This window comes from Pempheris klunzingeri, chromosome 8, assembly GCF_042242105.1.
Source record: "Pempheris klunzingeri isolate RE-2024b chromosome 8, fPemKlu1.hap1, whole genome shotgun sequence".
Taxonomy (NCBI): Eukaryota; Metazoa; Chordata; class Actinopteri; order Acropomatiformes; family Pempheridae; genus Pempheris; species Pempheris klunzingeri.
The window spans coordinates 26,265,302-26,277,778 of NC_092019.1; the positions used below are offsets into that span (position 1 = coordinate 26,265,302).

The window sequence follows — 12,477 nt, forward strand, 5'->3', positions numbered from 1 at the left end:
TGAATAAAATATATATTATTATATTATATACTATAATAAAAGAGTCACTTTTAGACTCTTCACTAAATGTTGAGGCCGTTTGGCCGCAACTTAGACCGTGTTTTAAATTTTGGACTGAGCCAGGTTAGCTGTTTCCTCCTGCTGCCAGTCTTATAGCTACGCTAAGCTAACCACAACCTCAGTCCAGCTTTGTACTTGAGACACGAGACTGATATCAATTCAGTCTGGGTGGCTGTGGCTCAGTGGTAGAGTGGGTCGTCCCTCAATCAGAAGGTCGGGGGTTCGATCCCCAGCTCCTATGGGTCAACATGTCGAAGTTGGGCAAGACACTGAACCCCAACTTGCTCCTGAAGCAGCTTCAGTGTGTGAATGAGTATGAAAGAATAGTCTCCTCCAAATTAGATCCCTCCTGTATGAATGATGTGTGAATGGGTGAATGAGGATGTCATGTAAAGAGCTTTGAGTAGCTGAAATAACTAGAAAGGAGCTGTACAAATACAGACCATTTACCATTTACCATTACTCTCAGACAGAAAGTGAAAAACTGTGGTTCCAAAAATGTTGAATGCTTTCTGCCTATACTTAAACCAGAACAGTGCAAACTTTAGTCACAATAATGTTTGAAAGAAGGTCTATATAACAAGATAAATATATAGAGTGTAACAAAAAACATGTGAGACAGAAAAGACAGCAATCATGTGAATGAAATATCAACCAATCATGATATGATGGATTGAAATATGTACATTAATACCTGAGAAGTTTGTGTCCATTGGTGGTTGCCACTTCAGCAAGACTGGTCAAGATCCTCTGATAATGACTGTCACTCTGCTGAGAGACGTGCTCCAGAACCTGCCGGAGCTACACACACACACACACACACACACACACACACACACACACACACACACACACACACACACAGTAGAAGTAGAAATAGAATGTGTAAACACTTATCAGTGGGGCTTATCAATGAATGTTGAGACAAACTGGCCATACCATGTTCTCTTTAATATCATCATTCTGTGTCATCTGGATGAGGGTCTGGAACAGTCTGCCGTGATGCTGGATGAGGATCTCACAGGTTTCTCCGTATCCCCCCTGAACAAATACAGGGGGGGACAGTAAACACAGGACTAAAGAGTGTAAAGTGCATGAAATGTTAAAAGGTGATGAATAAAGTCACCTGCACACAGAGATCCAGAGGAGTGATTCCATTCTTGTCAGCGAGGTATTTGGCACCTCGAGAGAGCAGGATCTGTGCTGTGTCTCTTTGGCCGTGACTGCAGAGTAACAGAACGCAACGCAATGTAATGGAGTGGTGGACCGTCGAATACTGGAGATCAGATATGCAAAACTGTCTGTGGACATTTTAGAATATTATAATCCCTCATATTATTACTATTTTTACACTATTCTGACATGTGAATCAATAGTGAGAATTCAAGTTTTGTTGGTTAGGTCATTTTCTAAAGCAGAGTCTGGAAATGTGCTATGAATCACCTGCAGGCAAAGTACAGAGGTGTGGCTCCAGAGACGTTTGGCCTGTTGATGTCAGCTCCACTGTCCAGAAGACACAACACCGTCTGAGCAGACATACCAAACACTCATATCACTCACTAGGAAAGATTTCACTGGACAAAAGATGACATCAGCAACCATCAACAACACTCACGATGTTATTTGGTGACTAGCTGTGACTGGCTAACACTATGGTCACAGTAGGTAGCTGAGACCAAAGGCTGCATCATCAGCACTTAGATACATACGGTATGTGTTTAATGGGTGTAGCACTCAGTACATGCAGAACCTCTTAAGGTGCAGTGAACTGAGCAGGATGTGTAGGCTAAGCCTTGTGGTGAAGTTAGTGCTGAATACATTTATCTGTCATAACAGAGAGAAGCATCAAGCTCAAATCCTGGCAGGGTGCCGTCATCAGCACGGTCTTGGCCAATTTTACTATTTTAGGTGCTGTTAATAGCATAATAAATAATCATAATAATAGTCATAATAAAAGCTACAGCCAAAGCCGGGCATTAACATCTAGTGGCTGTGAATGATGTCAGAGTTCCCCTGAAAATATGGACCGAAGAAAGTAGCTGTTAAATACATTTCCTTCAGTGACCTTACAGTGGCTCTTTGCACTGCAGGTAAAACTTCATTTTTACTACCCTCAAACGACATGCCATAACAAGCTGCTCCTGACAACTAGCTGGACAAACGAGGCTTGAACCAATGGACTGATCAGGCCAAAGAGCACCATTTTGCGAGGCGTCCCCATGCTCTAGCTAGCAGGCCTGAAAATACATAGATTATTTTCTGATTAAAGAGATATTTTGGAATTGGCTCACAGTTTTGTGTCCATTCTGACAGGCTACATGTAGAGCTGTCTGCCCCATGGCGTCCTCCACATCCACGTTGGACACATGCTGGACCAGATCATGGAGGAGCTCCGTCCGCCCGTTCACTGCCAACCAGTGGATCTGCAGCAGGAGATCATATGGACACTTAATTAAGCACTAGAATAATTTGATTGCAATGATTTTCAGACATCCAATAAAACCTAAACCACAGCCAAAGGATTACAGTAGACTCACAGCAGTCAGTCCCTCATTGTTACAGATGTTGACATCAGCATTATATTCCAGTAGTTTGCCCATACACTTTTTCTGTCTGGGGAAACAGTGGAGGAAAGGGTTCAGTATCAGTAACACACACAATCACACCATGTTCCACACCATGTCACACTTCGAACAGCCTTTGACTACAAGAAAATAACATCTGCAAGTCAGATAAGCAGGCATTTCAAAAGAAACACCAGAGTAACTGTTCTCACTAAAGTCAACAGTTTATCTGGCTTTCAGTGTGTGACAGGTGTATTATTTATACAGGCCGACAGTAACACTGCATGTAAATATACATTCGGTTTGTGCCATTACGTTATAGCTCATTAATGAATGACACAAGTACCAAATCAGAAAAATCTGCAAATAACATGAAATTCATAGTGCAGGATTTATGAACTCATTGGACCAAGTGTCACAAGATACTGAAATAAAACTGAACACAACAGAGATCAAGTGTGGTAGCACCCATACCCGTTCCTAGCAGCAAGGTGGAGGGGGGTACAGCCTGAGATGTCCTGGTAGTTTGGGTTAGCTCCTCTCTTCAGCAGCAGAACCAGACACTCCACTGATCCACAGCTATAGAGAGAACGCAGAGCAGCACAATGTCAGAACAGAGCAGCTGTCCTGCATGCACACATCATCATCATCTCTGCTCCCAATCCCACTCCCAAGTATCACCAGTAGGAGGAAATGTTTACCACACACTTAATCTCTCACTTCCCTCTAGTGGTATCCAACAGAGCCTGTGAGAGGAGCATGAGCGAGCAGTGAGCATGAGCTGGACGATACTGGATGGAGCACAGCGCGAATTTAGAGAGGCAGAGAGAACCTTGAAGGGAGAGAAACTGGAAAATGGTCCACCTTCCACCTTCTCTTCCCCTCTGTGTGTCGCTCTCTCACTCTGTCCTTGTCTCAGGCCTCAACCCAGACAACTTCTATAACTCACTGTGTTGGCAGTTTGTGGGTCAGGTCATGCTGTGTGGATAGGCTCTAATGGGTCTGGTGAGTCCAAGTATTTTAAACTCTGTGCATCACTAATGGCTAGTGTTTAAGCTTAACCCTTTATCGGGCAAGGGACCATATTTGGTAACTTAAGTGGGAGTTCAAAATGCCCCCCCCTTCCCTCACCATGAGGCAGCAGAACTACAAGATTTCTCCAAGTCAATCAGCGACAATCAGGCTACATGACAGACCGCCAACAAACCATATATGGTAACGTCTCTCCATCATTATGTCTCATGTCAGCCAAATGTCTGCCTCTAACTGGCTATCTTCCCCAGAGCCTTTCTGTGGTTTCTCATCCCTCTGGTTCCTGTGGATCCTGGTCCTGGTCCTGCTGATGTATATACTCTCTCTCTCTCTCTCTCTCTCTCTCTCTCTCTCTCTCTCTCTCTCTCTCTCTCTCTCTCTCTCTCTCTCTCTCTCTCTCTCTCTCTCTCTCTCTCTCTCTCTCTCTCTCTCTCTCTCTCTCTCTCTCTCTCTCTCTCTCTCTCTCTCTCTCTCTCTCTCTCTCTCTCTCTCTCTCTCTCTCTCTCTGGCATGGTGTGTGTGAACCATAAGAATTCACATAGATAGATAGAAGTGCTCCAAAATAATTCATGGGTGAAACAAAGATGTTCCGTTGCTATTGGGTGTAATACCAGATACATATTTACATAGATTGATAAGGCAATAATCATTTTCAACTGGATGTCCTCAGGAGGATAGGGATACACCTCATGCATATACAAAAACAAAAATCTATGTGGGAGTTTCTAATAATTAGTCCAAAGTGGACATGGGGAGAGTATGTATGTTTGTATTCTAGTTCTGGATGGAGTGAGGGGATGCATAACAGCCTCCAGGGTCCAAGGCATGTAGCAGGCAGTATATCACTGGCTGGGATGGATTCCTGATGTCCACTAGAGAACTCATTTTGTTTGGACAGTGTCCCAAAATGAGCAGCTCAAAGACCCCATGGAGGGAGCCTTTCTAAACTGGGATTAAGCCACCCATTTTCCTTGGTTAAGCCCCTATGGATGAACAAACATAGCTGACAGCTGAGGTATACTAGGGCAAAAGAAAGAGGGATATATGGGTGAGTGTGAGTGCACATTGGGGTGTATGTTCATGTATGTGTGGTGATATTTGCATATGCAAATGTCAACTATATGTATGATATTTGTAGCAACTTCTTGTTATTAATATGAGCCACTCAGTTAAGGAACAAATCAACACCTGTATGGTGCACCATTCTAATGATCCAGATCCACGCCAAAACATAATCCAGATCCACGCCAAAACATAATCCAGATCCACGCCAAAACATAATCCAGATCCACACCAAAACATAATCCAGATCCACGCCAAAACATAATCCAGATATCCCCAAATAAGGCCCATACTGTCTGCATCCCCCACGTGAGCTAGGTTGGACAGCCCAACTGACGCTGGATACTGATAATAATATTTGGGAATGTAAAAAATGTAATGGAATATTTCTGAATTATCTCACTCTTAGTTTGCCATTATTTCACTGCCATTGATTGATACCTCTCCAGCCAGCCAGCATACACACCAATACTGATATAACTGCAATTAACTAATATGTGCTGGTCTAGCTCTATGAAGATGCCCTGTGTTGTCAAACACTGTTTAGGTACAAGGGTACACCTTGCACAGGCATTTGCTCATCTTTGTTGCTGTTCTTTAACTTTTGCTTACTTGCTGCTATAAAGCTGTGAATTTCCCTGCCGTGGGACTAATAGGAATATATTATCTTTTTTTTTTTTTTTAAATACGCTGGACAGGATGGGGGTGGTCCTAGCAGAGTTCGAGGCTGTGACTTCTCCCTAATAAGAACAGAGTAAACATTATCTTACTTGGCAGCAATGTGCAACAGACTTCTCTTCACCCGTCCAAAGGCGTAGTTCACATCAAACTTGGAGTTGAGAAGCAGCTCTGACACCGACCTTTATAGAGACACATTGGAAAAAATAAACCACTTCTTCTCGAGACAACACCACTAACTCACTAGACCTCTGCCGTGGTAACAGACTCGTTGCTACTGGCAAAAATCCTCTAAACATAGCACAAAACATGCATTTTACCTCAAGCACTGACATCAGTGGGCCATCACTGTTATTCAGCTGCTTTGATGCTTACTGTACCTGAGATCAGTGGGCCAACACTATTATTCAGCTGCTTTGATGCTTACTGTACCTGAGATCAGTGGGCCAACACTATTATTCAGCTGCTTTGATGCTTACTGTACCTGAGATCAGTGGGCCAACACTATTATTCAGCTGCTTTGATGCTTACTGTACCTGAGATCAGTGGGCCAACACTATTATTCAGCTGCTTTGATGCTTACCTGTGCTGGTCAGCCATGACCATTGGCATAAGTGTGTAGACTGCGGTCTCATTGTCTGTGCAGGGAGAAACAGAAGAGGAATAAAACCATCAGTACTTAACAAATTGAACATTTCCAAGTGGCTGTTCACATTATTTTAAAAATGTGACCTATAACAGACTGCAGTGTGAACAGTTTAAGGCCCCGATGTGACCCTCATGTGCAGTAGAAGCACACGACATCTGACGCAGCACGGTGTTTACGGAGTGACTGCCGCCGTCCTCCATGTTTGTTGTTGTGAAGTGTCTCCGGGGGCTTCCACCTGCGCAGAATTGTGACAATTGTCGACCAAGAGTGACGTCCAGGTCGCATTGAATTCCGATACGGCTCACATTGCTGTTCAGATCTGTTTGAGGTCGCATTTCAAAAAGTCTGATCTGTATCCGATTCTGAACCACACATGAACGTGGCCCAAATCTGATCTGGGTCACATAAGGGGGAAAAAATCTGATTGAGGCCACTTGGGCTTGCAGTGTGAATGTAGTGCTAGTGTCTCTTTAGGCCTGGTCTCTTATCCAGCAAAAGGAATTTGGGGCAGGATCAGTGATTCACTGGTTAAATCCCTCGAGAAACTTGAGGGGTCAATGATCAAACTACTGACTGTCATAGAATTTCAAAAAATTTGCAGAATACACTGTGCAATGCTGTGTGAACCGGGCATCAGCAGAGAAACAGCAGTGTTTAACAGGCATCTGTGAGGCTTCTACAGCCTCTTCAGAACAGGCTTATATCCATCACTTTACTGACTAATCTAACTGCATGCAGGATGTTTTCACTGCTCTATGAAGAAGCATGCAATTATTGCTAACCACGCTCACGCTATTCCATGAAAACTAGAAAGTTCCACAGTTTAGCTTTGTGAAGGTTTAAAGATTGAGCTGAGTGAGATGAATCCACTTCATTTGCTAAGATGAGTTCCTATACATTGTCCATATGACATTCTGTAACAGCAACCTGACCAGAGAATTAAGTTAAGTGTCCTTTGCCATGAGTGCATGTTAGAGCACGTGAGTCCATGAATCACTTAGTGAGCAAATCTGTAGCACAGTGAAACCAAAATGAAGAACCAGTCAGAGGTACTGCCGAGCCACACACTCAGCTACGCCACGCAGCTGACACAGTAGCACAAAGGTTTTACACTGATGCTGTGCGATTCACATGTCAACTTAGCTATTATTTCACTAACCACACATTAAGAAATCATTCGCAAGATCTGAATATCATGAAACTGGTTTATTTCACCTGACAATGACCAGGGTTAGTTTTAGGAAACTAGTGACACCACAAACTTAAAACGGTGTCGTGGACAAAAATGGTGATTTGCAGCATGTCCTGGTTATTATTAATCAGATTTGACCTGTAGATAAACACCGTGAGCTGCATGGACTGCTGTAGTTCAGGTTGTGTTTTGAATAAAGCTTACTTGTGTTATAAATATAACTTCAAATATTCAAATAATCGTCTCCAATAAGTCAGGTTAGAAAGCACACTGTGTAGGTTGGAATTCCATTAACCTGCAACAGCTCATGTGAAACATTTAGAAATAAAGGAAAGTCTCCAGATTAAGCCCAAGTCGAGGCCTGGTCCCCTGCCACTGAGGCACACAGAGATTTGAGAGCAAGTTCAACTTGAACGTATCACACATCACATGATGACCAACACGGTTCTCTAAACAACACAGAATGATTGTGCATTTACTTTTCTGACTACATGAATCAAAAGGTTAGCCAACATTGTCCTGAAGGATACAAGAAGCCACAGAAGCACTGAAGATCTCTGAACACAGTATACGACAGTGAGCAGCGATGCGTCCTACAGCTCATCTACAGTGGAATACTGTCAATGTGGAGTTTACAGATGCATTGTGGGATATTTACCAGTCTGGATTAGCTGCTGGAGGCAGCAGGAGGAGGTAACTGGAAGGGTTTCATCCTAATTCAAATGTTAATTTAGTGTTTTGACCCTTCAAGCTTGGCAACTACATTTTTAGAACATAATGCCGGCGCGTTTAACTGATGTAAAGGCCTTATTTCTCCTCCGCTGGCTGCATTTCAAGGCCAGTTAGCTTGGCCGTTACTAAAGCTTACCTACAGAGCTTAGATAGTGTTGTCTGGAACAGTGAATCCAATACTAAAATGATAATATTGCAGTTTTGCAAGAGAGGAGTTGGTTTAATGTGTTTTCAGGCTGCTCTCTAGTCTTGGAAGGATTTCAGGGTTTTCCTGCTACATTAAAAGATTTCACTGCAGCGCCTCATTGTTATTTCACAGCGCCTCACACTCTACTGTGTGCTGCTGCCATTTGTCACAGTGAGCAGACAGCAGAGAGGTGGAGACAACAGGTGAAGTGACAGATGAATAAAAAGCACGGTAGAGTAATTAATCTAACCAGCTGTTCAACAAGCATCAACGAGTAGTAAAGTGACAGTTTCATCTGGTGTGCCTGCTAGTTTGGAGCATATGGTAAAAAGTCCTGACTGTTCGGTCATGATTAGGAAGAAGCTCAGCGGACCGTTCGGCTCAGATTCCACTTTGGAGCATGATGTTACAGTTGGAGACAGTTCTTGGTTTGAATAACCTAAGGTAATCACAAACATATCCACCACTATGTGTCCGTTACATCTATTCAGCAATGTCCTACATGGTGAAATGAGACAGTTCTGCAGAATAACACTCAGAAGCTGACTGTTGCAAGATGAGTAACCTGAAGGAGGGTCAACCCTGTACTCTGTGTATGTTTGAACACACAGAATGTGGATTTTCTGAGGCCTGTGATATAACACTGAAGCCAGTTGTGCAGTGACGTACGGACTGAAAACCTACATAGAAAATAAACAGAAATTGACTATATTATTGACACCCTAGATTTAATATTTGGCAGCGCCGCCTTTGGAGGGACTAACTGCTGTCAAGCACTACCCGTGCACTCCCTACACCTCTGTACTGGCCGTCTGGCCCACTCTGCTCCACTTCTATCAAATCTGAAAGGTGCCTTCCTCCATCTGCTGCTCTGGATCTCTACAGGTGTTCCACGGGACTTGGATCAGACTCGCTGCTGGTCATTTAGAACAGTGCAGCATCTTTAGAGGCACCCTGGGGTGCTTTTTCACGTGTGTTCTGGGTCATTGTCCTGCTGGAGGAGCCACCAGTGAAGCCTCCTGTCCTGTCCTCCATGCTTAGCGTGGTACACACAGTGACAAAAAAACAGCAGAATGGCTACTTTGCTCCATTTGCACTGGTTGAAGGAGTGATTGTTTGATTACAGACGCCTATGACTCACCACAGGTGTGTGCACGCTGAACCACCTGCTTGAAATCCAATTATTTCTTACAATTTCTAAAAAAGGTGCCAATACGCTGTCCAGGATCTGTCTGGAATAAGCTATGACTTAGTATTTGTGTCAGCTCTCAACCAAAGAAATACATCTGATGATTAAGCACATTTTAGTTTCACAGTGTTCTTGAAGAAATGGTGTGTTATTTGGAGAAAATGCCAAAGAACCCATTCTTGTGTCTCCAGTGTATACTTGGAGGCACAGCCTATGTGCTGCTCTTACCTGTCCGTGACCACCTGTGCGCTGCACGGCTTCCGCCACCAGGTGGCGTGGTTGAGTCCGTGTGGAGGCACAGGTAGCGGACAGGGAGCAGCTCTCTGTCTCTGCGCTGCGCTGTGACGTGTTTTCAGCAGCGAACACACTCTTTGTTTCTGTTGTATTGCGCAGAAATAAAAAGAGTGCGGCTGTGTGGCTGCGGAATAAGCAGCTGGTATCGCCCTCGGACACGCCTCGGCAGGCTCTCTGTGCTACGACACTCTGTACTCCATTTCTTACGCCTCTCCCACAATGTAGCGCGCTCTGTATTTAACGAGGCTTTTCTCAACGCTCGGCACGATAACCTAACTTAACCTCAGCCTAAGATGGACGGGGTGACAGGGGGCAGTGGGGGCTACCAGTCCCAAACAGAGTCCCGGGCTGCCAGACTACTGTGGACCCGGACCCCCGCCGCTGGCAGACATCTCGCTATGAACGCTCATTTTCGGGTGAACGTATCGGGACGTGAACACCGTCAGCTCTCTGTGGAGCTAAAGGCTTCCGTGTGGTTATCTACCTTCCGGGAGTTCCACGGTCCTGGCCCGGCGGAGGGAGCGGGTCAGCCGGCTGAGCTGTACGTTCAGCTGCTCCATCGCCCGTTCCATCATAGGCGGAAGGTCCACCGGGATGAAACGAGGGAACAAAGCCTCGCCCGCCGGATCTATTTGTTCCTGATAGGGGTGCGTCGGTCGTGGGCGTCGCCGTCCATGAGCTTCGGCTGAAGGGGAACAGCTTCTTGACAGACACACCGATTTACAGGACACTCATTTTCCCCTGCCACGCTGCCCTGCTCATACACAAACAGTGTTTGTGCCCCAGCCTCTGGCACTTCCTGTTGTGATGACATTCAAACGATATGCAGTATGGGTGATGTAGTTTTAAAGGCACCGGGCTTAAGGAGGGACTTTTGAGCTGTGGATTAAATGATGTGAATGGTGTTGTTTCTAAATCCCCCTCTGACCTACCAGGACCCCTGCTTCTGCTGAGGCCTGTCTCAGTGATGAACTGTGTATGAAAACACATTGTCAGGGACATACTGATGGAGACCAAGCAGCAGCCTTCAGGCCGGCTCCTATCGGCCCAACTTCACCGCAGAAATAAACATGTTGGCAGCAGTCATGGCAACTGCACAGGGGAGGGTTTTTATATAAATCACCTGTTTAAATTGTATGAAGGCTTAAAGTTATGCATAATTAAGGACACGTCGCTCTCAGGCTTCACCGTCAGTGACCTACTGACCCTGGGACATCAGGGTGAATCATTCCCACATGCTTGTAGGGTCTCTGCCTCTCATCGTGCTGTGGGCGTACAGCAGCTGTGGAGCTGTGAGTGTTCTCTCTCCTCGTTTGGATGTTTTTTATCACAGACTGTTGTTTGACTCAACCAAAATGGTGAGGATGACATGTTTCCTTGAACAAAAAGAGTCCATAACTTTCACATATATGTGCTAAACACACCTCTGGACCCTACAGCCTCTGGTCAGGTCAGCTCCCCCACTGCTCTCTCTCTCTCTCTCTCACACCTCTCCTCTGGACCCCTGAGAGTCCAGTTCCAGGCCTGCAGCTTTCTCCTCAGGATTTGTCCTTTAACTCCCACATAAAATATATTTCCTGTTTGCTCATGTGGGGGTTCTATAACTGGATTACTATAACTGTCACATGACTCTTTTATCCTTGGTTTCCTCTCTTCATTGTATCAGTCCACATCAGTCCGTGGCAGTCTGGAGGATCCACTGAGGATCCATGTGTCTTTGATAAATCAACAATACGGCCGGTTTTACAACAGAAACGGGATTATTACCCAAGAGCCTCATCACCCGTTGCTATGGAGACGAACACAGTCTGCTTTGCATTACAAACCAAAGCTATTGTTACTATGATACTATTATATTGTTTACTAGATATTTCATATATTTAATAGACATATCTTTTTACAGCCCTACATTGCAAGAACTGCCAATCCAAAATCTCATTTTCAAGATAGCTATCTTAAATATCTGACATCAACCAACATAAATAACATATTATGTCATTTTTCTAATATGAAATGGTCTGGGTGTTTCCACTTTTCAGCCTCTTTCCTCTTGTACCGAGCATCAAAGATGAAAGCACGTCGTGCTCTTTCATGAAAAGTGTCTAGAGATTGTTATGAAGTGGGACAACTTGATTGAATGACAGTTTCAGTCCGTTCATCGTCACAGAGTACAGAGTGAGAACACATTTTGTAAAGCACCCAAAGCCTTACCAGTAAACACTGAAAAGGAGTTTCAGGAGACTGACAGAGAGGATAGTTGACAGGAACAGCTTCTTTGAGCTGAAACTGACAGCCAGCGCCCCCTGCGGGATCCTTCAATGGAGATCCCCCAACCTTCTGTTCACATGTCCAAAACATTGACATCATCTTGATTTTTCACAATGGCAGCAAAGTCATCAGCACAGACAGACAAAACACCTCTTGGCAATAAGTCCAGGGATGAAGCCAAACCTTTGTAACATTTTCCAAAAGTAACTCAGCCCACTCAAAAGGCTTTTCCAGGTCCAAAGGAACCAGACCAGCATTAAAGCCCAAATAACCAGACACTGATCCTGAATTATCAGGGACACAGCAGGTTTGTCTCCGGTGGATGACCTGGTCCGTCACCTTTCTCAATCTGTCTGTACACGGCAGAGAGAGACTGGCCGCCATTGCTTCACTTCTTGCAGGTCATCTTTAAGATAAGATAGATAACATAAGATGCACCTTTGTTCATCCCCCAAGGGGAAAATTCCCATTACACAACAGCTACATCAGAATCGAAGATAGTAGTGAGAATTCCAGTGAAAGAAAAGGAGATAAAAAAAATTGAAAAATACAAATACAAATACAAATATA

The 12,477-nt window shown here is 44.4% G+C and overlaps 1 protein-coding gene across 6 annotated transcripts in view; it reads right to left on the reverse strand.

The window, feature by feature from the left end:
• The window catches only part of hace1 (HECT domain and ankyrin repeat containing E3 ubiquitin protein ligase 1), a 30,141-nt gene extending 19,804 nt beyond the window's left edge, over positions 1 to 10,337 (reverse strand). For 4 of the 6 annotated variants that reach the window (XM_070835653.1, XM_070835652.1, XM_070835651.1 and 1 more), the window contains exons 1-10: positions 10,124 to 10,337; positions 5,980 to 6,034; positions 5,489 to 5,578; positions 3,099 to 3,203; positions 2,598 to 2,673; positions 2,352 to 2,519; positions 1,504 to 1,586; positions 1,187 to 1,283; positions 1,000 to 1,101; positions 755 to 861 (exon numbers count right to left, since the gene is read on the reverse strand). In XM_070835653.1, the coding sequence (XP_070691754.1) occupies positions 755 to 861; positions 1,000 to 1,101; positions 1,187 to 1,283; positions 1,504 to 1,586; positions 2,352 to 2,519; positions 2,598 to 2,673; positions 3,099 to 3,203; positions 5,489 to 5,578; positions 5,980 to 6,034; positions 10,124 to 10,214 (974 nt within the window). In that variant the 5' untranslated portion in view covers positions 10,215 to 10,337. The remainder of the gene's footprint in view (positions 1 to 754; positions 862 to 999; positions 1,102 to 1,186; positions 1,284 to 1,503; positions 1,587 to 2,351; positions 2,520 to 2,597; positions 2,674 to 3,098; positions 3,204 to 5,488; positions 5,579 to 5,979; positions 6,035 to 10,123) is intronic. The other 2 variants (XM_070835654.1, XM_070835650.1) reach the window with 1 other exon arrangement.
• Between the last annotated feature and the right edge of the window lie 2,140 nt (positions 10,338 to 12,477).